This window comes from Anopheles coustani, chromosome X (assembly GCF_943734705.1).
Source record: "Anopheles coustani chromosome X, idAnoCousDA_361_x.2, whole genome shotgun sequence".
Lineage (NCBI taxonomy): Eukaryota > Metazoa > Arthropoda > Insecta > Diptera > Culicidae > Anopheles > Anopheles coustani.
Genome location: NC_071290.1, coordinates 2,340,203 through 2,367,134, shown reverse-complemented (window position 1 = coordinate 2,367,134; position 26,932 = coordinate 2,340,203). Strand labels below are relative to the sequence as shown.

General features: G+C 44.0%; 2 protein-coding genes across 2 annotated transcripts; both read right to left on the bottom strand.

Moving 5' to 3' along the window:
- Nucleotides 1-1,628: 1,628 nt before the first annotated feature.
- Nucleotides 1,629-15,854, bottom strand: LOC131269717 (myosin heavy chain 95F). Its single transcript, XM_058272210.1, has 15 exons — nucleotides 15,231-15,854; nucleotides 9,815-10,025; nucleotides 9,533-9,717; nucleotides 9,364-9,437; nucleotides 9,154-9,283; nucleotides 7,473-8,462; nucleotides 7,232-7,396; nucleotides 6,750-6,973; nucleotides 6,033-6,672; nucleotides 5,256-5,718; nucleotides 5,095-5,185; nucleotides 4,820-4,959; nucleotides 3,938-3,985; nucleotides 2,826-3,064; nucleotides 1,629-2,737 (listed from the first exon to the last, which is right to left on the bottom strand). The coding sequence occupies exons 3-15, from the start codon at nucleotides 9,714-9,716 to the stop codon at nucleotides 2,343-2,345; spliced, it is 3,783 nt and encodes a 1,260-aa protein (XP_058128193.1). The 5' UTR covers nucleotide 9,717; nucleotides 9,815-10,025; nucleotides 15,231-15,854; the 3' UTR covers nucleotides 1,629-2,342.
- A 1,273-nt stretch (nucleotides 15,855-17,127) lies between these two features.
- Nucleotides 17,128-19,181, bottom strand: LOC131269614 (transmembrane protein 181). The gene is made up of 5 exons (XM_058272073.1): nucleotides 18,254-19,181; nucleotides 17,896-18,173; nucleotides 17,728-17,830; nucleotides 17,434-17,658; nucleotides 17,128-17,363 (listed from the first exon to the last, which is right to left on the bottom strand). Exons 1-5 carry the CDS (start codon nucleotides 19,179-19,181, stop codon nucleotides 17,224-17,226), a joined length of 1,674 nt encoding a protein of 557 aa, XP_058128056.1. The 3' UTR covers nucleotides 17,128-17,223.
- Between the last annotated feature and the right edge of the window lie 7,751 nt (nucleotides 19,182-26,932).

Genomic DNA, 26,932 nt, shown 5'->3' with positions numbered 1-26,932 from the left:
GCACTACCGAACTAGAACTGCTCCTACTTGTTGAAGAGCAGTTTGTTTACGTTTCGGCACCCGAAAAAACTTTGGTAAAGAAATCAATTAAAATGATAACTTTTATAACTGAATTACATTTGTGAAGCCAAGAAATAAGTAGCACAATGAAAAATCCGATGTTTCGTGGAGAATATTGCTCGTTTTGTTCGCGTTTGTGCTTCGGTTTGTTTACGTTTTGTCCAGCTGTCGGTTTGTTTTCGTTTCGAATTGACATTTGCCGATGACAAGAGCTAGCGCGATGTCGCGTTTTCGCTGTTTCTACACTAGGCATCGTCTAGCGCGATTTGTGCGACATTTTTTTTATATGGAGTTCGGCTGCCTGTCATGCGACGTCGCGCTGTAGTGTGGACCCCGAGATGGGGTCGAGAATATCGATTTTCGATCGATTCGAAACGGTCGTTTTGCGGCAAATGTTGCTTTGTAGAAATAAAATAACTTTGCCACCTCATTTGCGTTTTTAACGTTTTTTAATTTCATTTCATTTCATTTAAATGTGGGTCATTTGCAGTCAAATTTGAGTCAAATGGAACAAACGGAGATCATTCCAATCATTGAACATTCTGGTACAATGAATAGTAAAATACTCAGCTAGTACGGAAAAGTTTTTGGCATCAGTTTCGAATCTTTCCCAAGCAACTTTACTAATGATTTAAACACTCATTAAAAACTTTATTTAGTCATAGGTCATTTTCACTGCGATAACAAATAAGGATTATAAATAGTTAAAATTGATGACTGTTTTCTTTATTATCAATCAATATGTCCTTGTTGTGGAAATTTTTTGGCCCATGCGTTTTAGAGCTGAAACATCTAACTTGTAGCCCAGTCAATGGAAAGGACCCCCTATAGTCTGTGCCTGGATGCATATCTGAGATGCACAGCATGTGTCGATTTTACCTTTTTCCGTTTGTATTTGACTGCGCAATTCATAGCCATAGGCAATAGCCTAGTCGTTTTTTCCATCGACTCACTATAGTGCAGGACAACTTGTATGCTATTACACTATTGCTCACTAGAATTAGAGGAAGAGAACTTGTAAAAAATAAAGAAACCACCATGTTTTTGTTATGTTATTAATATTGTTTATTTTCTCGTAAGGAGACCACTTTCATGGGTATCGTTTTCTTGCGTCCAACATTCCGGTTTTAAATAGAACCCTCAAAATACATTTTCCTATTAAATTCGCATCTGGTTAGGTTTATCAGCTAAATCGGTAGATTTTGTTTTAATATAGAATTATAATATTGATCCGTAGCATTAAAAACCAGTCTCGATGGAAACGTTTAACGTCTTTAAATTCTCTCTTTTGTATAACGTCCACTTTTTGTTCCTTTGATTAACACCAGAAAATACAAATAAAAAAAAAATAATAAACGACGCACACACCACCCACCAGTTGTTTTGCACCAGTTAGTTATCCACTCTTAAAATTACTAGTATTATGTTTAGGATATGGGGAATCGGTATTCCTTTTTTCTCTGCAGAACTGCATATCTCGACGTCATCCGCCGCCTTCCCCTATCCTTTTGCGTGCGAACATACAACCGCTATCGCTGCGAATCGCTCGTTACACGTGGAATATTGCGTTCGTTTCTAGCTCTCTACCAAAAAGGCACCAAAATAAGACACAACACCGATCAAATACACCAAAGATAGTTCTTTGAGAAAAGTACGGAGAACGGGGCTTTGAGGAATGAAACGGATTTGAAGGGACAACGTCGAGTAAACGTTGGCGCATACCAAACTATACGTCGAGCACCATTCGCGAATGAGGTTTAAGAGTTAGAAAAAGGCAGATGGATTATAAAGCGGGGGGCAAGGCAAGAAAAACGGGGGCAACGGAATGCTAAAACAATTTACGTGTAATGTGATGTAGGATGTAGACCTTCTTTTTTAATCATAGTCATATGCGTCTTACAGGCATACGTTGACAGGTGTAAATGGGCTATTGATAGCGCTATGTGGTCTGGAAGCATTTCTGCGGTCGTATTCATACGAATAAGAAACTAAACGTGCACTACATCGGGCACATGGACTACTAGACGCTAGTGCGTGATTACTCATAGTAATAATAATAATAATAATAATTTTCCATCCGCAAAGTGAAATCCAACGCAAAATACAGCAAAATACTGATTGGAATGGAACAGGAAGATAAAAAGGCTTCTTATGGAGAATAAATCCATGCAGCAAGGCAGGGCAGTCGCATGGTGGTGGTGTTGGATTGACACACGCTTGACGCGTGGAATCATGGTGCGACCCGTACCGACGCATGCCTCGCCAGCTGTCTGTGCGAATGACTACTTCCGGGCAGACATGCGGCTGTAGGGTTTGCCACCGTGTTGCTCCCATTCGCGGTTGAACTCATGCTCAAGTATCTCGGCACCGCGCTTCCGCGTCAGGGCGGTCTCCTCCAGGCTAAGTTCACACATCTGCATGTCGTCCTTGCCCGCTACCAGCAGGATGGGCGGCTTGTCCGCGTGCAGCTCCATCTGGCGCGCGACGTACTGCCCGTCGAAGTGGGCGAACCACCAGCCTCGTTTGTTGCTGTCATCAGCCGACGAAATGCCGGTACCGCCACTCTCCTGCCCGCCTCCGTTGCCCGACCGGATGAACGGGATGCGGAAGTACCGATGGACGCTGCCGGTCGGAACAATCTCCTGCTTCGGCGTAAGGCGTGGCTGGGTGCGCGCAGCTACGAAAGCACACAAACGAACGGGATTTGAGTTAGTGAACACGGGCGACAACAAGCAAATAGTCAACCAACACCGGACGATACATACCAGCTTCCATGACGCTACGCGGTGCCCGCTCGTTCTCATCCATCGTCGTGCGCTTGCGGTTCTTGGTCTTCCAGGCGTGGTACACCTTCAGGCGACGGTGGAACTCGTGTCGACACGCTTCCAGCAGCTCGATGTCGCAGCTGGTGTTGATTGCGTCCCGCAGCTCCGAGTACTTCCATTTCGACAGGTCGTGCTTCTGCTTCTCGACCAGCTGCTGTTGTGCGCGAATCGCTTCCGATCTGTGATGCCGCCAGCCGACCGATGTCCGGAAAAAGTAGCAAACGGGGTAAAGGATTAAAGGCTTAGAAACTACGCTATCGCTTTTAGCTCGTGGGCGTCTGTCGGTCACTGGTTGGTCAGGTTTTTCTTTTTGCGAAGGTTGCACGGTCATCCCATAGCAGGAACATATCCCGCGTCATACATTTGGTTGTATCACTTTTCTTTTTTTTCGCAAATGTACGAACACAAGGACATGTTGCATTGCTATAGGATGGTTGCACACTTCAAAAAAGTTTAGGTAGGTACTGAACGCATCGCATATGAAACAATAGGGTAGCAAAAGAGATGTGAAGAAAATATTAATAATTTTAAAAAATTTTGATCTCGATAAAAATCACACATCGTTTCTCGCACACAACATCAACACTGCGTGTAAAAATAAAAGACTTCGGAATATATGTACATATATTTTACATGGCTGTTTGGAAAACAAACTAATCGGAAAAGCGCTTCCAGCTTCCCTCTTGTTTTTTTTTTTCTTCCAAAATAACGTCTAATGCGACCTTATGTCAGCTGACCCCGATCAACATTACCGTTTTTACTTGGGAAAGAAAATTCTTCCCAACAAACGGACGATGGAGATGGGGCATGCTAGGCATAAGACACCATTCGTAGCACGAACGAAAATCAAACGAACAAATGAAATACATGGAAAAATAAAATTAAAAAGCCAGAACACAACGAATGAAATACTGTGAATAGAAACGATAGGACAAACGAAGGGAAAGTGTGTTGAATCGATTGCTATTTTGTCGTGTGTGTGTTTGTGGGTGTGTGTATAGGTGCATTGGTATGTTTGGAGTGTAGTTTTATGTTGTATTTTACAAATGTACCTTATCAATCGGTTTGCGTTGCCCAATGGCGTGACCTCTGGCGTACCGCTGGAGAATGGTTGAAAAATGCATTGAAACAAAGATAGTTTAATAGAGAACTGCTTCGATTTTACGTAAAATAGACAAAAACATTTAGCAAAACTTATACGGAGCTAGATAAAAGCTGTGGAGACTGATAGCGTGAAGACGACGAGGAATGGGAAATGAAGTAGTAAAGGACGTTGCGATAAGAAGAGGATCTACAGTGGCAGTTAGACTAGTGCGAGATATTAAAAATCCGTTTAGTGTATGACCGGAAAATCTCCCACTATCTCTTTTCCTCTAAATCTCGCCCTCTCTAAGGTCTTACTGCACAAACTAGACTAACAAATCAGAAGCTTCTAGACGAAGGATTGGACAGAAGTGTTCGAGTTTAGGTATTTGTATGGGCCGAATCAGGGCGTACATGTGTGGCTGTACGTGCCATTGTGCCGGAAGAAGCAGGTTCATAGTACGGGACAGACGAGTAAGACATTTTTTCCCACGGCACAGGGAATGACAGAAGTTCTTATGGCTTAGAAGATTGAGTTGGAGTAAAGCCCATCCACACCATTATATTCACTAGCGTTGTTGAGAAAACTACGAAACTACGGGATTGATGGAGCCTTCACCATACTAGCCTACTTTTGAGACAAGACAAGTCGAAGAGTACGATTCCGACACCCACAAAAACAAGTGCGAACAAGCTTAGACTGAGGAAACTGTGAAATGGGAAAGCGGAGCAGGAGGAAAACCGTGCTACCGTAGCCGGTTTCCCCCGGAACCTTTACGCCGACACCGGATTAAGTTAGTGAGTCCAAACGGGCGGTTAGCGAAGTGAGGGGCGGTTTGAAGTGTGCATACTTTCTCAGCGCAGGCGGGCTTTCCTCAACCTGCCCGTTCGATTCCTGTGCCAGACGAAGGGCGAGCTCGTGGTCGCGTCGCTCCTGCTCCAACAGCTGTCGGTACTGGATGTCCTCTTGAGCTTCTTTCACCAGCTGGGCCTGCGTTGAGGGTGTTAGAATATAGATTCCATTAACGTTCGTTTCTTCCCAGTGCAGCATCTTTCCCGTCCGCTCGGCGTAGATGTGCATAAATTCATTTGCGGCCTTGAAGCAGTCATAGGCACTTTTCGATACCTGTAGGGCTAAGGCTGCCATACGATCCTCGTCTTCCTGTCGGACGCGCTTGGCTTCCTCCTCCTTACGGCGTGCCTCTATCTCTGCTTTCCTGCGCAAGCCAAAAAAAAAGAAGAGAGGTCAGCGAGACGTTTTCGCAGCGGCTGCGTCGCGATACTCACTTTTTACGCGTTTCTTCTTCCTCGCGCTGGCGGCGCTCGGCCTCCTCCTTGGCGCGTCGCTCAGCCTCGAGGGCGAGCTTGATCTTGTTGAGCTTCTCCTGCTCCTCGGCATTACGCTGCTCTTCCAGCCGTGCGTTGATTAGCTTCATGTTAGCGTCCAGGTTGCGCATTATGGTCGCATACTGCGCGTCGATGGCGTCCGCCGTCATCTTCGGGTCGCCCCGAATGCGCTCGATCGCGGCCAGCAGCGAAGCCTGCAGCGTGCGGATGTTGACCTGCATCTTCTCACGGTCCGCCTTCAGCTGGTCGGCGATCGTGTGCATCTTGCCAAGGTTTTGCTCGACCGCGCGGATCTTGGCGATACCACGATAACGCGGTTGATGCTGCTTCCGAGCCAGCCAGCCGCGGATCGTCTTTTGCAGCAGCACCACGCATTTGTTGCGGAAGATGATACGATTTTTCACTTCAGAAGGAACGCCAAAACAAGAACAAAAGAGAAGCACATTAAAAGAACTGCAGACGGAGTAAGATTTAACAGCGATTGCACATCTTACGACCTGCTGATTAAACTACTATTAAAAAACAACCCACTGAAACAGATAATCACGAAACATTATCAAACAAAGATTTGACAATCATTTTCATTGTTCCATATCCCTCAAAACCCACTTCTGCAGAACTTTGCAGAGAGAACAATAAGAGTTAAGCTCGCATTTCCACATCTAACCATAGATAAATAAAGAAAAAAATGGAAAACAAATGGGAAACCAAACGCACGTTTGATGACGCAGATGGCAGCGAACGCCGACTTGATCCATCGCGAGCGAATCAGCCACTTCTTCACCTTCACTACGATCGCGCGGAGGTTCTCCGGGTCCGAGCGCATAATGCGATCAAACTCGACGAACTTGCCGGGCCGGAAGAAAACTTTCGTAATGCCGAACTTGAAATCGTGCGAGTTGAGCTTGAGCGCCATCAACATCGCCTCGCAGAACGTGCGCGGATCGAGACGCGCGAGCTCGGGTGGTAGGTAGCTGCGGTACATGCTGTGCAGCTCATTGAAGGGCACACGCGACGGGTATCCGTACTCCATCAGCTCCAGCACAGAGTTGGTGCCAGAGTACTTCAGCTGGGCTAGCGCGAGACTGCCCTCGAACTCGTGGTCGATCATGCGGCTGTTTGGTTTGATGCAGCGAATGAAGTTGGTGCCGTTGCTGCGCAGCTTCTCGAGCAGCTCGCCCAGCTGGGATTTGAACTTCGAGCCGACGGAAATGAACGCCAGCTTGCCGACATTTGCCGCTGGCCGGCCCCCAGCGCCTCCGGTGAACAACGTGTTCAGGAGCGGATTTTCCGACTCCTGCACGAGACCCTCCAGCGACGCATGGAGAGCATCATTGTTTTTTTCGATGAATTGGTGCTGCGGAAATGATAGAAGCAGTAGTATTATCGCTCAACGTTGGAACCAGCATGCGATGCTGTAGGGTTTCTACCTACCGTGTTGTAGCATACGGCACCGGCAAAGTGGCGCACGAGGAATCCTTCATCATCGCGCAGCGAACGGTGCGCCTTCAGGCGGGATGCCCTCGGGAGTGACAGCCGATAGTGGCCGTTCCAAGCGGCGTGCACCTCAGTGGTGAAGTGCGAATATGACGGACGGGGCAGTTTCGATTCCTCGTCCAGGAGTGTAAAGATACCATTTGCCTTCGATTCAATCAGTTCTGCAAAAAGAGAAACCGAGGGCACGAGTAATTATAGAGTACGAATATGATAAATGAATTGTTGGACAAGTAAAATATCAATCGCAACATGGCTAGGATTGAGAAAGAACGGCGAGAACAATTGTAGTTGTTTTCCTGTTCTGCCTAAAGTGCAAACAAATTCAAATCAATTTATCGATAGTGCAATTGCAAATCAATTTATCGATGGCGCTTTCCTACACTCCCTTGTGGTTTCAAAATTAGTTAGGGGCTACGTACCGATAATGTCTTGGTTATCCGTATACTTGATTTCCGGCACGTTGAGACCCTCGCGAGCGTACAAAACCTGCTCGGCGGCTAGGATGTTATCGTTGAAAAATTTCTGCAGCCGCTCGTTACAGTAGTTGATGCAGAACTGCTCGAACGAGTTGACCGTGAAGTACTCTACGTTAACGGGGGGGAGAGAAAGAATATGAGTCGGGTTCGATCTCGATGAGCTATGTATTGTAGATGGGATTACCGAAACCGGCGATGTCGAGCACGCCAATGTAGTAGCTCGAGGCCTGGAAGGGAATGCTTCGGTTGATGAGCGACACGATGTGGTCGAACAACTTGGAGTAGAGTGCCTTGGCGAGCGCGTCGCGAGCATTGTTTGCTTCGTACACTTTAAGCATCACCATGATGACTGTGCCCTTGATGCCGCCGCCCTTGCTCTTCATCACGCGCGACATGAGCGCCTGGCGCAGCTCGGACGGATCGACGCCGATCAGGCGCGCTGTCACGACGAGGGACGACTGCGAGTCCTGCGTAATCCGGCAACCGCCGTTCATATCCTCCGGGTTTTCCTCGAAGCTGATGTTTCCGAGATGCAGGACGGCAGCCACCAGCGAGTAGATCTGCATGCGCTCTGCATCGCCCAACCCTAGCCGCCCGAGGGCCTGATCGAGCTGGTGAAAGTCGTCGTGGTCGTCCAGGATTGGATCCTTCAACGGTCCCTTGCTGATGTGCACACGCGACTTATAGCCGGCTGGAATGCGTGACTCGGTGTGCGGGTGCGTGAAGTATTGCGTGCACCCGCCCAGGTAGCGGTAGTCGTCCGGCTTCGTGAGATCGAGCTTTTCGCGCAGGGCTGGCGGGGCGCCGGCGCAAAGCATGTAAAACACGTGGTAGTTGCGCTCGTCGGCGCCCTGCGTGCAGATGCGGCTTTTTTCTAGCAGATAATGCGAGATGTGCCCACCCACCACCTGGCACTGGCGATCGTAGTGCACCTCGATGAACTTGCCGAAGCGCGAGCTGTTATTGTTGCGTGTTGTTTTTGCGTTGCCGAACGCTTCCAGGATCGGGTTGGCATCGAGAATCTTTTGTTCGATGGGGCCAGCTGTGGCCACCGCGTCACACAGGAACTTCAACAAATACTTGGTGCTTTCCGTCTTGCCCGCACCGGATTCGCCTGAGACGATGATCGATTGAGACAGCTTCAGGACGCGCATATCGCGGATCGCTTTGTCAGCTGTCAATAAAAATGATGAAACAATGAGATGAAAAGTAGATTATTTTTTATGTGGCTTCAATTCCTTCTATTCGGCGTAACGACGCTCTTCAGGTCTTTAAAGGCTTACTGGACCTTTCCGGTCCTCGTTAGGGTCTTCAGTTATGCCTACCCATTAGAAGGGTCTAAATTTGTTAGATAAAACATGATGCACCACAGAAAGATCCTTTTCGTATGTGAATCCAATGTCGACTACCAAATTTTTATTGAATTTTAAATAAAGACCTATGTTGATAGAGTTGCATCAAAACTTTGTTGGTGATTGCTGTGTCAATATACATAGATTAAATACTCATGAATCACCATGTAATCACCATCCATACCTAGCTTTCGCTTTCATTTCATATGGACCGAATGCATACTTTAAAGCGAATTCAAGAGTCCACCAGTGAAGCTAAACAATCCGTGCGAGCAAAAGATTACTAACATTTGTTGTATTTTTAATTTCATGATTAAAAAAAAAAGGAAAAGCACTTTGGAAGCAGTATTTTGATCATCTATTACATATTTTAGCTTTTTTATGTGTGGTGTTTTGTGTACACAAGAAATCTTCTAATGGACAGACATAACCGAAGACGGGAGTTACACCAACAACTAAGTGGTATTTATCATCTTAATCAACACCGACCACAGGAGAGAAAGATGTTCTTACCGATGGCGTACACGTGTGGCGGTAGTTCACCGATCGATTTGCCGCTATAGCGTTTCAGCGTCACTTTAGAGTAAAGATCCGGTATCTCCTTGTACGGATTCACGGCAATCAGGATGTTCGCCACGTATGTCTGTAAGTAGCGTGAGGACAAAAAGAAGCAAGTAGTATTAATATCTGATGTTGAAAACAAACTTAATGTAAGCGACTTACATAAATCTTGTCCTTAAAATATCGGTTACGGATGTTGTCCAGCAGCGTCGCCTCATTCAGATACATCAATTCGCCTGCGTTGGCCATGCGATGACAAAACAAAAAAAAAACACGATTAAATCAGACGTGGCCAAGCAAATGGCGCTAGCGCAATGCCCCCGAAACCTACAGTTGTCATCGTTATCCGACGGTCGTTCGCAGGACGGAAAGATGTCCTCCGGAATGCAGCTGCGCTTCGGCAGCTTTTCGTCGACCGGCTGGACCTCGTACTCGGTGGAGCCGATCTCGCTGATCCGCCCCTGAATGTAGCCATCCTGTATGTCTCGAAACCAGATGAGCTGAGAGTCCAACATCCTGTGTTCCAGCGGTTTTCGATTGCAATTGAGAAATAAAAGTATGATCAGCATGCATAAATGTACGCATTCCTCAAGCGTAGTACCTCAACACGTACTTTTAGTTGTTTGCTGCCAATTTCATAAACAAAAAACGAAACTTTATAATCGGCCAGGTTGATGATGGATGGAATGGAGGTTGAGAGGATAGTTGTGTGGTTGATAGTGTGGCGCGGTGCACCAGCCGCGCAAGCTCTGGTCGATCGAACGGACCCCCTTCTCTTCAACCTTTCGTAGGCAGAAGCCCCACGACGTTCCACAAAGCACTGGCTGGAAAAGAGAAATCGTTGTAGAAAAATTAGAAATGGAAATAGAAAAATCACCCGGCCGGGCTATGGAGGAAAGAAAATTAACGTTGCCCTGCTTACCGCTGGGGGCAACTGTGGGCGTGTGGCTATGTGTGTATGTACAGGGTCGTTGTATTGTCAGGACGGAACTGCCGCGGCTGGTACGATGGAAACGTGGAATGGAAAATCGGACCAGTACCCCCCGACAGCATGCCCTTTTCCATAAGGAGAAAATGTAGGTAGAAAGCGAGAAGGAAATGCGCAAGCAGACCGGAGCAAAGGCAAAGTACAAGTTGTTCCGCAATGGACATTATCTCGCTCTCTTTCTCTATCATTCTCTTACACTGTTTCCTTCACACTGTCGCTATCTCTGGTGATTTATTTTATGTTTCCAGTCTTGTCATCTGCAGATCTGTTCGGTCCATTCGGTGGGATGGGAAAGTTAAAAAGATAATCATAGAATCATGCAATTATAGAGTCTCGTGTTTGGCCCTTCTTTACAGGCACACACAGACACACACAAACGCCAATAACGGCATGCATGAATCAAGAGCATTACGCGCGAACCTCGAAATGCACGGTTTAAAGCAAAGGGGTTGGTGTCGAAGAGGTGATGAACATCCCCCTCCCCCTAACACACACATACAAACACGTGTAGATGGCGGTGTGTTTCTCGTGAACTGAAGCGATGCATGCAGGGGGTAAAAGGTGCACTTAGTGGCCCTGCACACGGTGGCCAGAGAAAAAGTGTTATGCTTCTATGCTTCCCCCCCGCAACTCGTGGCCAAAAAACATCAGCTGCTCTCTTGTGAGGGGTTGTAGTTTTTTGTTTGTTTGTTCGAATTGAGGGCAGAACAATCTCACCGAGGCTTGCTGCCTGCTGAAGAAATTTCTTCCGGCGTCTCTCGCTTTGTATGCGATCTTACCTTAGCTTTTGGGGAAGTCGCACAGGAAGCTGAAGCCCGCACTTCACCGTACAACTGGAATCGAGAAGAGGGTGGAACATTTCCGAGTTCGATCGCATACTTAACGCTTCCAAAACCACGTCCAGAAGGTAAATTGATCCACTTATGGAAAGCGATTTATGCCAAAGTGTTATGCTTCTCACCAAAATGGATTTTAAAAAGCTTTATGCTGCTAACATTTACAACATGAAACTGCTGCTATCAGTTCCAGGTAGTAAACGGATATATTTTGTCATTTTTAGACATTACCTCCTGAATACTTTGAAATTGGAACCGAACAACAGTCGCACGATCTTCTTCTTCTTCAACACGATATGATCTTCAATTATGGAAACTGTGCGAAGTTAGTTTGCTACAACTTCAAGTAGTTGCGATAAAGGGGGGGTATTGTCGTAGAATTGATCACTAGGAATCGGAGGGCTGCAAAAGGCTGCAAATTTAAGATACCATCCATATCATGCTCGCTAGATAAGCGATGGTTAGGGTTTAGGGTTAAAATATGATTAGCAAGGGTTTAGAGCGTGCACCCTCCATGTATCAGCGAACGCAATAGCATGAGTTTCTCCATTTTTTCTGTGCGAGAGCCTGAAAAGTCAATCTGTCAATATTTGCTTAGCTATATTTCCATTTCGTGGTATGCTGATCTACGCTCGCGCTTTGCACAAACATAACAAACTTTTTCGTCCCTCTACTAGGTGTGCGGGAGAGGGCAAATTAAAAGTATAGAAGCAAATAGCCGATCGCTCGAGTACGGGGTTTTAGCTTCTATTTGTTTGTTCACCCCTAGTTGTGGGTGGCTTCCGTTTTGTCCATTCGGTAGAACCCTTCTGATGAGTCATCGAGCACGTTGCGAAGAGAGATGGTAGCAAGAGGGCGGGTGAAGGATGAAACTTCTGGACGTTCATCTCGAACTGAACAGTAAATGACAGCTGATGATCAAAATGGTGGGATGAGAAGTGAAATATCGAAAACAACAAGCCTTTAAAAGCGTGAAATTAACACGTAAACGTTAATTTATGCCATAACTACATAACTACCTTATGACAAATTATTTCAAACAATGCACTAATTTCTTTGCACGTCAATATGAACCCTTTATCGAGCGTCCCTAAGCTCTATCACCAGCGCCACAAAGCCAACCGCAATTGAGTGTGGCAAAATGTGAGCCAGTATATTACACAAGAAATGCAGATTGTTCGAAAACCCACAATTGCACACCGGAGGATAGTCTATCGGTACATGAAAATTTGTGAAACCTGAGACTAGCTAATTAGAGAATTATTCTTACTGCCCAACCGCGCAACCCCTCCCCTTCCGGCTGCCCGCACCCACCTTCCCTTTCGTTACCCCTATCCACTCCCTCTACGCCGCTGAAATGGCTATGTGTAATGCGCGTTATGCTGCCGGCCGATACGCGTCGCTGGGCAGGAGGACAAAAGCGAGAAGCAATACAATCAGCATAGCTTTAAGTCCCACCACACCTACCCTTCCCCCCTGGCCCTTATCCGCATCTTGCAATGCGGCGAAAAACATAGAAAAAAATAAAGAGACAAGTGTGTGGGGACGGTTGCATTTGTACGGTTCGGCCAGTTTTGCTGCCAACTTACAACAGTACAGCGCGGTTACATGTTTATTGTTTTCGGGTGACACGCGCCCTTCTATATGTGGATGTGTGTGGTTGTATTTTTATTCTTGCGAAAGTCCCCAGTTTAGCTTGTTGGTTGTGCACATTATGTATTGTGCGGTTTTACGAAAAAAAAAAAATAGGGCAAAAGTTATAAAACAACACACGCAAAAGCGTTTCATTTCCAAGCGCAACAGTCTTAAGAAAAATAATCCGGTAAAGCAAGCTTTTATAAACTCTCTCGCTACCACCTTGCGTTTGTGCACTTTCAGCCAATTCCAGTACGAATAGATGCACCAGGCTCCTGAGCAATACGGAAAGGGGGAATCTATGGCAGCGAGTTTTCTCGGTCGTAAAACTTTCCATAAACACTTACCAACCTGGGTTGAGAGTTGAGAGCACACCCGGGAAAGGGAGGGCGAGTGTCGGACCGTGGTCAGCGTAGGGTTGGCTTTGGTGCGACAAGTTTCCTCTGTGTGGAAATAAAATGCAGGCCTACAGAAAGCCTGGGCAACCGTGTGGAAAAATATTGAGAAACAATTTTGTGACGCTAAGCTTATGGGTGCATATTGCGTCGGTATTGCCTCGTGTTTTGCCAAACGCGATGTATATGTGAACTTTACTTAACGTTGGTAAGAATTCCGTTCCGAAGAAGCGCGTTGCAGCATCGATCGAAAGCCTGTCTTTCTGTCTGAGCTCTTTGCTTCGCTCGGCAATCCGGCGCGATGTATAAATAAGGCTTCGGCAAGAAAAGTCTCCAATCCGCCAGTTTCCGACGAAGCGAAAATTCGTTGTCCTGGTCGTAAAATGTCGAGACGTTGACGCTACAAGAAAAGGAAACGGTCCAGGAATCTGGTTCGCCGGGTTATTCGTCGTATGGGTATCGATCGATCGAGTGCATGCGTATGATACACGTGTGAGGAGCGTGTATGCATGTAGGTTTGTAGTGTGATCCGTTGCTCGATTCCAATCCGCGTCCATCTCTCAATATGCTAAACCGCAAATACTGGATGGACCGCTGGCGTAAAACTAGGCACGCTCCGAGACAGGGGCCGGACCGGGTCGAGAAACTGTTGTTGTTATGCGTGGCCGTTGGCGGTTCCGACTTCTGGCTGTCCAAAAAGATGCGCGGCATCGTGCGCTAGTAGGATGAACGGCGAAAGGAAACCCACGAAAAGTCGAAAAAACAAAACGCGGCCAGCCAGATCAGCCGCACCGAAACTGCCGTTATATTTGAACATATATTTATTGTAGCTCGTCAGCCTATTTCGCGATCGATTCACGCTGTGCGTGTACTCACTTCGCCCGGATAAGGTCAGAGCCGTTACCAAAAGAGGAAAAAAAGAGATTCCCTCTTGGCAAGCGCCGCTCCTATCGTAATTACTAATCACCCGGAAGGGAAACACAGGGGGAAGCATGAAATTCTCTAAAATTGGTACTGAATAATTTCACCTGTGATCAGTTGGCCAAGATTTCACGCAGCGCCACGCTACGTTCAATGCACAAAAGATATCAAGGGAGTGATAAAAAGACGAGAAGATAGTTGAATGCCGCCCTTCGGAGCTATCCATTTCCACGCAGCGAGTGAGAAAAACATGAAGTAAAATTAAAAAACAAAATGCTTTGGAAGGAAGGAGCCTTTCGGTTGAGACCCACAAAAAGACATTTTTTTGCCATAGCATGATTGCCGAACAACCTTAACTTGATGACAAATTGACAAGGAATGGTGCGAAGGTTGTGCGAAAGGGGGGGGTTTGATACAGGGTGATTTTTCCAACCTTATCTATGAATGTGACCACTTGAAAAAAATTGATGGGGGACGAGTTGTGGAGCCTACCTTCGGCCCTCCAGCAGACGGAACCATTGCTCAATCAACCGCACTTGCCGTCCCGTATCGGTATCAGCGGCCACTTCTGCCGACCGCGGTCGTAACTCAGCCCTGTCTTCATGGCCACTCCCCTCCCCCGCTCGTCCGCCCTAACCATCGCCCGTGCTCAAACCTGCCCACAGACCTGGGCCCGTTACCGGGAGCTTTACAATCCCGCCATCTTGTTTGATTCCACGATAAGAAACAATTTACCATCTTGCCGATTGTGACGACAACGACGGCGACGGTGGTGATGACACAAAGCGATGCGGCGGCTTTCCGCTTGTCACTTGGCGAACCGGAGCAATTGCTACACTTCATTTCCGTTTGCGTTGCCGCCATGGCACGTCACCGTATCCTGGTACCGATAAAAAAAAGAAGGTAGGTGTCGGGCAACCGAAAAGAGCAAGCATTCAAACGCCGGATGGTTGATTGGTTCTTTGTTTTTTCATGCTGTATCATCTCTCTTTTATAGTCAACGTTTGGGGGTTCTGTAGCATCTACTTTCTGCTGAGTGTAAATGAAGCGTCAATTTGTGACGGAGGGACGTGGAAAAACGCATCGCACTCGAGCGGTGCGAGCCGTCCATACACTCTAGCCACCCTTGTTGACGCTTCTACAAGTTGAGATGATTCAACAGGGATGGAATTGAATGATAAAAAGTGTACCGCACCTGCTGAAACTTATGAAATGATAAAAATGAACTTAGGAATGGTCAAAAGCTGCGCTCACCTGTCACGTGAATGTTTCCTTTCGTGGTATAATGATCAATGCATCCAAGTGCCCACGAATCTGTCCGTTTCACCGTTGCTAGGTGCCACCGCCAATCGTAGCAACCGGTGAGGTATGCTGGTTCGCTGCCACCGCTAAGCTCTCCCGGACCTAGCTGTCGGTGGCCAGTTGGAGTCGAACAATTGCGTGCGTGCTAGTTGTGTGTTGGCGGGTTGATTGCTAGCCAGGGATGGGAGCGTTGGTCACAAACGTTGATGCAGCACACGTACGGTACATACAGCCACCTACACGGACCAACGGGGGGCGCGCGCACACACACACAAAACTTGCGTACCGCAGCGAAACAACACCCGGAAACCTTTCGAAGGGAAGCGGTGCTGTTCCGCGCACGGTCTACTGACGGAAATGGCAAATTTCTTTCTCGGCTTGTTGTTTTATCCTAAGTTTTTTTGCTTAACTGTTGTTTCGTTGCCACGGTCAAACAGAGGAAGCCCGAAATACGCTGCCTGCTCGCCGCAGCATACCCGATGCCGGCTTGGGCAGAGAGCTGTTTCGTGTAAACTTTCCTTCCGTAGTCCTTTCACTCTTTCTCTACGTTTAAAGTAATGTTATGGTGATGTAATTAGCCCTTTTCCTATCGATTACAACTTTTATCTCCAGCGTCGCAATCACCCACTGTCCAAACCGACTGACAGACAACTCTAGACTGACTGGAGAACAGGCTACCACGTAGCGTTATGTGTAATGCATCGCCGGGCACGTTACCATAAGCGTTACGTTCTACTTTGACTCGACGATGACAGTTCAGGTTAATAACGCATGTCGTATATATCGTTCACTTCAAAAGGATAATTGGCATTTTTACAGTACCATATGTTGATTCAATCTCTCGATATTTAATCAATATTTTTCTAAATACAAACGAAATGTACGGTGCCACCAATGGTGACCGGTGTAGTAAGACCATGACAGCGACTAAAAAACGAAGCTGGTATGACAGATTTCAATCTTTAGATATTCAGAATGTAATTCCATTAGATACGATTGTTTCTATTTGGGATGTTCTTTCGAAAAAGTGGGTAGCGATGAACGCTTTTGCAATTTACCCACTTGACTACATATTTATGCAATTTTGAATACAAATCAACCAGCCCCGTACGTGTGTTTCCCCTTGGTATTACTACATCTCTATAGTACATCAAATACGCTAAAGCGCTTGGTTTAGTGATATTTTATTTCTATACATTCGTTAGTTGATAATTTCACCCTACCGGAAGAAGGCAGGCTGCACGGTAAATCTTTGTCGAATGAATGGTAAATGTCCTATACCCTATACATGTAATTATTATCATTAGTTCTGTGAATTTTCGTACGATTCAAAGTCCTACGTTTCCGTATCATTCGAGCAGATTCAGGTGCAACCTCACAGATTATCTTAAGGAACAACCAACTTTGCTAATGTACTCTCATCACCCAGGCAATCCTATTTGGATGGATTTTGAAAAAAAAACTAGAGATATTTTGTCCGCCATAGCTGTCATTTTTCGCGTAACGCTTATTGGAAAGCGTTACGTTCGCATGCCTGGAGAAACCAACTCGTTAGTGTAAATGGTTAGCTGCTTGTTTACCTGCTGCAAAAATGATAAACAAATTGTTTTAAACTCGCATTCTCACTTTACCTTAGTAAGGAAATTACTTCATTGAAAAGTGTGTTGCTAGAAATGATCAACAGTACAACAAATTAATAAGTTAGTACACAAGTACCCCAGTGGAGTGGAATGGATGGATGAGGATGTCACGGTCGGTTCATGTACGACCCTTCTGTCGACGCCGTTTAGTTGTAACTGATTCATTGTGGGTTTCCTGTTGTTCATCCATATTAACTACGATATTTATAATGCATATCAGACGCTTAATTGATGGGTAAGAATTAAAGTAATTGAACTAATTATTCCATTGGAACAGCCCGCCTAATGATGGATAGGAGATGGATTTAATCGCTATCGTAATCGTTTCCCTTTCTGCACGCAGAGTTCAACGGCCGCCGGCTTTCTTCGTCCGATCCGTACATAACCTCTTCGTCGGAGTCGTTGATCATTGAGAAGGTTGGATTATCCTTGGCAATAATGGGCTCTGGAAGCAAAGCAAATCATGGTCGGTGGTCAAACGATTCTTCTTCGAGTCAACATCAAATATCAGTTACCATGCACTGCCGGGCCGCTTGGTGAATAAACGTACGCCATAGCGTACAGGTAGAAGTTTAGCAGGCCATAAAAACACATAAACTGTGCTGAGCTCTTGTAGCTGGTGTACAGTTGTGCTATAAAATTGTCCTCCAATGTGTCGAAGCCGAAGTGCTGCAGTGTTACAATCAGTGAAATAGACAGTACGATCAGCATTAGGAGCGTGAGGATTCGTAGTCGCATGTCTATAAAGCAGGGAAGAAGATAATTCGTGATGAAAACACTATTAGCCTTATTTTCCATCAGAAGCCTACCAAAGTATGGCATTGAACGTAATTCGGAATACGCCTTGAGCATCAAAAGTCCCAGATACAACAGGTACATTACACCGGCTATGGAAACAAATACCTTAAGACCCTGTTAAGATAGGAAATAAGAATATACATTAACGTTCTATTGTTTTTCCAGCCATATTTCCTTACGTTGTAGTTTTGTGAATCCTCAAAGTGACTGTATGTGGGATCGTTCAGCTCATCGCACTTTTCCCAAATTCCCAGCATAACCGCACACAGCCAGATCGGCAGAACAACGATCAGCTTGGGAAGGTAGAAAGATAAGAACTTGCGCTCGTTCTGCCTCAAACCATGGTAAACACAAAGCCAAAACATGAGCAGTCCACACAGGAACGTGGTCTGCATCAGTGCGTCGATCATGCCCGGGAACCAACTGTTGGCGATAAAGATAAGCGGGAAAATGGGATCTGCAAAGGAACCAACGGTAAGTTAAAAATCTTATGTTGCCGGTACCGGGTTGACTGAGATGTTATGTTTAGTAACTTACTGTTGAACATCAGCAACAACGGTAGCAATATCGAAATCCACTTCTGCTCGATTGACCAATCGTTCATGGGGTAGCGCCGGAGTGTGTGCGCGAACCAGCATGTAATTATGAACGTGAACAGCACGAAGATGAATCGGAACCAGATCTCGATCTGCGTGAAGGCAGGATTGTAAGACTTGAAGTAGAACTGGACGGTGCGAATGTTGTAACGCTGATGGAACGCCTCCAGCCCGTAGAAGCGCACTGTGACGATATAGTGCGCGTAGTCCAGAAAACCGAAGTGTAGAACGGTAAACTCATCGCATTCTTCGTAGCTGCAAGACAGGTGGCGTGTCCGGTTTTTCAGCTCCACGCCCATTCCTAAACCACCCGCCCTTGCACCGTACACCATCGTCGGCTTATGCTCGGCCGTGAGGCCCTCGATCTGTACGTTGATGTGAAACTTTTTGTCCACCATCTCGTCGTCCGTGTTAGCGGTCAGCAGCTTCGCTATGATCCATAGCTGCTGCGAATAGGTGGTCATGAGCGGGGTGCGCATCACGAACGGGCCCTTCGCCAGGTGTCCATTTCCGCCCCCGCTTTCCCCACTCACATTCGGTAGTAGCGAGCTGCCACTTACCTTGCTCATAACTGTTATTGGTGGCCCAGCGAGCCCGATAAAGATGCCGAGCCCAAAGCAGGCAAAGAACGCTAGGAAGACGGTCGCGAACTCTCGCTTGTTCATCGAGTATAGTCGCATGTGCACGGAGCGCTCGCAGCGGTCGTGATGGTACGCCGGGGCGATGTATTTGTTGAACTCGCTGAACAGGTCACTGAACTGGGCCAGGCTTTGGCGAAACCGTAGGCACATGCCGGACGGCGTTACGTACGAATAGCCGAGCTTGGACGCATCATCTGCGTTGGCCTTGGACGATGGAGTGGTGGCCATCGCGAACAACTGTCTTTCGAGTTACTAATTTCAGTTTCTCTCGACGGGTTGATCGACGAAAATCGTATTGCTTGTTGTCAGGCTACGGCTGGTGACGATTCTTCCCGCTGGTTTGAATTGTATGCCGTGTTGACATATGTTAAATGCGCTGTTCCTTCCCACAGGCCTTCCGCACTTCCAACAACCTTACGCCGAAGGTCGTTTTCGAAAGGCTCGCTTCGCCCCACCTCAGCTTGACGATAACTCTAAAGTCGTTCAATTATTGATTACAGCACAGTGGACAACTAATTAAATCTTTCGAAGTAAAAATTTTACCACAAACCTTCCAGTCCTCCGAGCAACCAGCGCACTACGTACTACCGGACCTACACACTGTTTGTGTTGTGTTCCATCTCCTTCCGTAGGCTGCGCTGGTATTTCAAGGGCTCTCAGCAAGGAGGACGCATGATGGCGGCATGTACGCCTGCGCGTTGGAGAAAAGAAAAATCTTGCCGTAGCTGCCACTGTGTAAGGGAAAATGGGGACTAGTTACAAGGGAAACTCGATGAAAATGTCATCTATGCTATATGGTGCTGGGTATGCAATAACGAGAACGATTGCTTTTATCGATTGATGGGGTTTTCAAAGCTGTCACCTACAGGTGGAAAATAACGTATTCTCGCGTGTATAACATTATTTGAGGGCAAACTTGATTTTAAAACATTATACTGTGCGTACTAGCTATACATTATACATTATACTGTACGTACGTGGTAGTAATATTGCCTTTTTTTAAATATTTGTACAAAACAATGCTTACTCATTCTCATTGATGAATCACCAATTAACGTTGACTGTTTCTTCCTCCTTTCATTTTACGCCAAATATTGGTAAAGCGTTTTCAGAATCAGTAGAAACGCTATTTATTTGAGGTTTGATAGACAAATACACAGGTACGTAATAGCAAGAGAAAAAATATTTTGTAAAAAAGATAAATGTAATTATTAAATAAATTATAAAATTGATTGCATATAATCGAGATATATACGGGATTTGTTTTAAATATCACACATTTAGATATATTGTTTTAAATAGATATATACCTTAACTTTTTATAGAGCCCTTATACCTCATAGTATTTAACTTTTTACTTTATCTAAGCATTTATTTAGTCTATTTGTTATCAAGCGAATAAGGTTCAACGTTGTTTTATTGGGAAAACTAAAAAGTAGTCAAATAAATTAGTTAACATGATCAAAATAGTAAACTTTAAACCGCTCAATATGTTTTGGATAGCCAAAATTAGTGATAAAAGCGGAAACGGAAGTGTGTGCAAACAAAATTGGCAATAACTTAAAAGAGAAAAGTATCACTCAAAGAAATAACAACGCAGTACACTGTTATTAAATCAAATTTAGATTTATAACTTATATTTTTAAGTTTGTTTTCATCTTTATTGTCTGACTTGGTACTTTTGTGTATTTTTCTAACGAATAGCATAGAAAAAATCTCTGGTCGTTTCGTTCTCTTGTATGTGTTTTCTTCGTTTTTTCCACTCTTTTATTCGTGGTATCTTTACTTGTTTGTTTGTTTCAGTTTTTGTTTAATTGTTCGTTATTTGTTCCAACTGAGGATGTAACAAGTCAAATAATTAAATAACACATGTACGAGAGTTGGCTGAGTTTGGCAATTAATATTTTCTGTTGTATATAACTGTATACATATATATATATATATAATTATATATGTATATCTGTATATATATTAATATACTTTTCGATACACTGCCTTTTTTCCTCTTTTTTAAGCTATAACTACGATTCTTCCCACTTACTCTGTTGTCTTGCTTGGAATGATTAATTGTATATTTCCATATGTATGTTCTGTTGGTAGCGTGTGCTCGGCTCGTGCCTAGCAGCAATCGCCGGAGCGCATCTTATTTGACTTAATTTGGATCCAGATTGATGCGTCTCAAAACGTAAAGGTGTGTTGAATGTTGCTAGTACTTAGTGCATATTCGTTGTGTTTGCTTCTTCTTTCCCGTTGTATGCTTGCAATTCTCAAATCGGGTTGCGTCTGGCTGTTTTCAAAATGCACTTACTCATACGGACTCTCTCTCAATAGAAATATTTAACAATAGTTATTTCTTGGCATGTTGCTTGTGGCACTGATCAATAGTTTCGTTTTGCTTCTCTTCTTGTATCTCACATTTTTCTATTTCCTTCGCCGCTCACTTTTGCAATGGTTTAAATATACTCTGTCTATCAGCAAGCCGGCTGGAAGAGTGAGCTGCATATCCTTCTGCTACTCTATCTACCATTCGTGTTCGTGCATTAACTGTCCAACTTTCTTTTCTTTACTTTGCACAATTTTCACTTGCCATCCTGAATTCCAATAGCTAAATTATTCCGGTTCAATAAATCACTAATTAATAGGCGTTTGCAATAAATGTAAATTCAATTAAAGACACTTTTTGTTCGTTTGTTATTATTATAATATTTATGTATGTATAATTATATAATGTTTATATATATATACGATTTGCTTTTTGTTTCACCGTTTGTGCCCTTCGGAAAGACGCTGAGCTTTCCGGCTGTAACGGTATTTCCGTTTTTGGTATTCGGAAAAAAGGAAAGAGTATAAAATGTTTGCCTACCATTTTATCTGTGCTTTCGATATCCTTCCTTTTGCGTTCGAATATGTTTGTTAATGCATAATTTAATAGTTTGCATTAAAACTAGAACTCGTAAACCGTTAGTACATGATTGGTTGGAGGTGGTTTTGAAAGTGTGCGCGCGCGCGCATTAGTGTGTATGTGTGTTATTGTGTATTGTTTGTGTGTCTGATTCTTCCATTCCGCAGAGTCGTCACACAGCAGCTACATTGTTGCTGTGCATGGCCAATACTTGCATTTTTGTTTCACGGATACCTTACTCTTTCTTGCTATCTATATCTTCTATATGGCTAACCTTCATCTACATTGCATTTCCCCTGATTCTCTTTCACCTACATTGCATTTGCTGTAATGTTTTGCTGTTTCGTTAATTTTCCCCATATTTTGACTTTTTCTTTTCGGTTTAAAAATCATGGTTTTCTACTCGTTTGTCAAATAATGGAGCGTATGGTAATTTTTTATATTAGCGTTTATCTTCGTTCGATTGGATTTTAGTGAGATTTTGCTCATGCTCTCTGGCCTGCAGGCAGCCTGCAGCAACGCTGGCCTGATGCTATTTACAAGTATTACTAACAATGAAATAATCGCGATAAATTTTACTGCATTTTTGTTTTTAAGTTTTCGAAATTGTGGTATAACAATATTTGTATGTAAAAAAAGAGCTTATGGGCCTATCGACGTGTTTAGGAAAGTGGTTCTGGAATAGGGAAAACGACGGGAATGGAGGGGGTGGGACGGGATAGTTTTGATGGAAGGTATTTATTGTTTAAATTTACCCCGTGGGGAGTTGGAGCAGAACGGCACTGTATATACCATGACTTTCTCAAAACCGCCTAGAAGGTGTTCCCAGTAGCATTTTTGTGCTGTAATAGTTGACCTAGCAACCACTCCCAAAGGAGGATGGAAAATGCTGACAAAAGACGATGGTCGTTGCCCTCGTCGCTCGATGCTTTTCACGGGTGCATAACGTTGAATAACAAGTATGTTTCTTATCTCCAGATTCTTGTGCTGCAGATGTATTGATTTGACTGACCGAATCCTTCCATTCACTGACTATTTCTTTTCGTCCTCTATTCCTTCACCTATTTATCCTTGTTTTACGCCTCTTCACTTTTCCTTTTTCTGTAAGCTTCTTTTTATTAGTATCACACACATACACTGTGTCGGAACATACTGAATTGGGAGCATCGGGAAAACGGTTACTGGTGTATGTAAACTTTAAATATTTTCATTTGTCCGTTTAATTTTCATTACGAACACCATTCTCTGTTCGTGTTTTCGTTGCATTCGTCCGTTCGCATTTCTGCTAGTCTTTAGTTAATTATCTCTTTTAGTTTAAGTCCGCCATGAAACCTTTCTCTAACTTTATTCTGCTGCATTCTCTCTGTTTATGGTTTGCGTAATTACCAAACTCTAACTAAAACAAAAAGCAAAATCGAAAATGAAAACTTTCGTCTTAGGAAAATATTGAAATAACTATCGGTTTATCCTTATTCAAGGATGTTTGCCTAGTTGTGACCGTCTTCTCTCGATCATAGTTATCCGCATTTATAAATATATAACAGGGAAGAAAAGACATTATGCATGTAATATTCAAACCATGAGCTCTTTGCTTTCGCGCTTACTTTCTCTAACTTGCTTCTAAAACGGTTATCTTTTCCATCCTGCTTGCTTAATTTTCCTTGCTCCCCCGCAGTTTTTTTTTAAATTTTGCATCCTATTTTTTATCACCAGCATATTTAATGGTTGTTGTTTGTTTTTTTTCTGACTTCCATCGTGTTGCGCAATCTTTATGAAGAAAATTCGATATAATTATTGGGATAAGATTAGCGTAGTTTTGTTCGTTCGATTTTTCAATAGAGTGTTTTATTTTTTTACAATTTGTGACGTTTTGAAGATTGCTGGTATGGTTTTATTATACTGCCAACTTAATTTTCTTATCATTCGTCGCCTTATGCAGTGCAAAGTGAACCTTTAGTTTTTTCTGTTGTTCTTACGCAACTTCATATTCGATTTGCTCAAATGCTAGAATTCTCCAGTTCTGTGCTTGTTTGTTTTTTCATTATTTTTTTATTATCTTATTATCTCATAAGTGCCGGAGATAGGATTACTGTTTTAGTTTTCATTTATCTTCAAATTTATACTGGTATTGTCTTGTTAACACTTTCTGGTCCAAAAACGTGTGTGTACGCATATAGGGTCTGGTGTCGTTACCACTCTCTTACAACCGGTGATAGAAGTAGGACTGAGTTCGCCGAAATCCCACGCCATCCTCATACTGCACATCGTGAACGTGGGCATACTTAGGAGTAGTAAACACTTTGAAATTGTCTAAAGGTAATTGTTGCTTTGTAGTTTAATGTTAATGAATGAACAAATAATTCAAAGCACAAACAGGATATAGATAACCGAAGATAAATGCGGTTTGGCACGACAAAACATACATTGAGGGCTGGAGAATATGGTTTCTCTGTTCCAGTGTTGTTTATGCATGTGTTTTAGACGTATCCGTATGCATATGATAAACGACTTTCAATAGTGGTAAAAACTGAAGCTGGAAGGTAAACATTTTTACCTTTTGAAAAATACATTCGGTGAAAACGAGGCCGTGTCGGTGTGGTTATGTATTTTAGTGTACGTCTTTGCTCGTAAGATGAGATATTACCGCGTTTTGTCTAAATATATTTCTATAAAATATAAAAAAAGGAATAATAAGTAACTCAACTCACTTCCGGTGCTCCACCGATCGTCAAGCAACCGGTTGTTGCAGTTTCACCGCCGGACAAAACTAGACTTAAATAGGAATGAGATACAATGTTCCGAGGTTAAGAATTGGGCGCCATGTCTGTCATTTGTTTTCCACTGTACGCTGGGATATCTTTATCGATTTCGTAGAGACGCACTTTCGTGGAAAATGCAGATCCCATGTTGTGATGGGGTTTTGTAAGCTTTGGTCATCTTATGTATGTGTGTTTATTGTGTGGGCTGTATGGATAAGTCTGTTTTACTGCCATCTTACAACTCGTGCACCTTCCCGGTCGTATCAAGTGTTCCACCAAGGAGGTGTAATGGGAAATGTATAAAAAAATAATCTAAACAATTGTTTATATGCAAAGCGTTAAAAATAGCGTTGTTGTGGAAGAAATGACCTATAATAATTATAGTGTAGCTATAATAATGTTAAAAAGTTAATAATAATAAGAATAATAATAATGATACTCATAATAAAAATAATAGAAATAGTCATGTTATTCGCAAATGCATATGTCTCATTTGGTATTTCCAAAAGTAGGCGACGCGAGAATTGCACAATCCATCTGATTTTCGCACAGTCCTTGAACTTTTCCGCGCTGTTCCGTGGGCGTCATTTGTTGCTCTATTCCGATAACTTAAGTACGGCTTTTGTTTGCCCATTATAACAGTTTTTAAGTGGTGGTTCTCATTCGCCGTTAAGGCTTCTGTGTTATCTCACGCAAAGGTTCGAGCCCGATTAAAGGAAGTAGATATAGAGATTCTCCGACAAGAAGAGGAGGACCAAAAATAACATTAGTTTCGTCGAAAGTGAACGTCGTCTGCGCCGATCATAGATGCTAAATAGGTAAACTAGCACTGGAAGAGAAATGTTTGCATGTCATGTCATTCTCAGGCGCAGTGGATTTAATACTAGTAATTTTCACTGACAGCGAAAACATTGTTTGCCGGCAGATCGGTATGAAGTAGGTTGCAAAATTACAAGAGCTACGATGATGCGCGTTGGAAATGTGTTTATCCGTTGATTGAACCATTCAAATGATTGCTTCAACGTATAGCAGAAACAACAGCTATATTACAGCTGATGATCGGAAAGCAAGCTAAAATAGATGAATGTTTATTTAGTTTTGACACAAGGCAACGTAAACTGGGTTTGAAAAGGTATTATAGAAGCTAATAAAACTAATAGAGTTAGAAACAATATAGTAGCATTCAACTGCATATACGAAAATAATAACAAATTAAAAAGGTGTCTAGTTGGAAGATAAATTCCTGCACGCTTGTGAATGAGTGCGTGAGTAGAAGCTCATTTATGAGATTGAATATATTCAAATCAAAATCAAACAGTTTGCTTAACTCTCTTGTGGCTTACAACAAAATGAGCTATTGGTCGCCACAAGGAGTTTAAGCATTGACAAAATTAAAAAATCAAGTAATCTAGAGAGTTATTGTGTGAATTTTCTCTTTGTTTTCTGACGATTGTTCAGTCTGATTTTAATCCCGAAAAGGAGTTATGTTTCTCGTCGCGCTGCTGGACATCACTTTCCACCCTTATTTACTTTACTCTAGGTTTCTCTTTTGTGATATCCATTTATATCTAGTCACCTTTCATTCTCTTTATGTCCTTTTCTGGTGCATCGTTCTTCAAGGTCTTAAAAATAGTGCTTCCGTTAGCATATGTCTGCTTTGTCATTGTCTTAAGTGAACCCTCGCCTCGCAATCTTGTATCGAGAGAACAAATAGCATTGGAAAAAAAACAAAATACAACGAACAACCTCAATCGAAAACAAGCAACATAACAAAACGACCGATCTACACGATACGATGTGCGGTATATAGATCGATTCTAATGCCCATCCTCTACTACTACTGATACCCAAGGAGCGATTGTTTGCTGGTCTGCTCGGTTGCTCGCTAAGCACTTGACGTTTAGTGGACACCGTGAACTGTACTGCTGATGCTGCTGCTGATACTATTACTCTTGGCACTGCTGCTGCTGCTGCTGTAACTAGTGCTACTGCTGTTTGCCATAGCAATGCTAGTGGTGTCGTGCGCCATGAAGGTGGGGACGCTAGTCGGCGAGTTCAGGTAGCAGTCGACGAACAGGCGCTGGTTAAGGTACGGTGAGGTGTCCACTGACGCAAGCATGGCGAGCGGGAGCGGATGCTGATTATACTGATTGTGTAGTCGTTTTTTCTGCTGCCGCGGCTGCAGAACCGCGTCCGATGCGGTTACTGTTGGCTTGGGTCCTGATTGTGTCATCGGTGGGCCGGCTGGTTGGATGCTGTGGTAATGCTGGGGATGGTAGAGCCGGTGCGGGCTGGACGCCGACGGCTGTCCGAGCTGC

What these genes read in the sequence shown, in the direction of transcription:
- LOC131269717 (XM_058272210.1), bottom strand. Translation starts at nt 9,716, where the DNA reads ATGTTGGACTCTCAGCTCATCTGGTTTCGAGACATACAGGATGGCTAC. An exon ending in GCTCGACATCGCCGGTTTCG is followed by an intron (nt 7,397 to 7,472) that starts GTAATCCCATCT and finishes CCGTTAACGTAG; the next exon opens with AGTACTTCACGGTCAACTCG. An exon ending in GAAGAAGAAACGCGTAAAAA is followed by an intron (nt 5,186 to 5,255) that starts GTGAGTATCGCG and finishes TGGCTTGCGCAG; the next exon opens with GAAAGCAGAGATAGAGGCAC.
- LOC131269614 (XM_058272073.1), bottom strand. Translation starts at nt 19,181, where the DNA reads ATGGCCACCACTCCATCGTCCAAGGCCAACGCAGATGATGCGTCCAAG. An exon ending in AGGATTCACAAAACTACAAC is followed by an intron (nt 17,831 to 17,895) that starts GTAAGGAAATAT and finishes CTATCTTAACAG; the next exon opens with GGTCTTAAGGTATTTGTTTC. An exon ending in AAGCGGCCCGGCAGTGCATG is followed by an intron (nt 17,364 to 17,433) that starts GTAACTGATATT and finishes CTTTGCTTCCAG; the next exon opens with AGCCCATTATTGCCAAGGAT.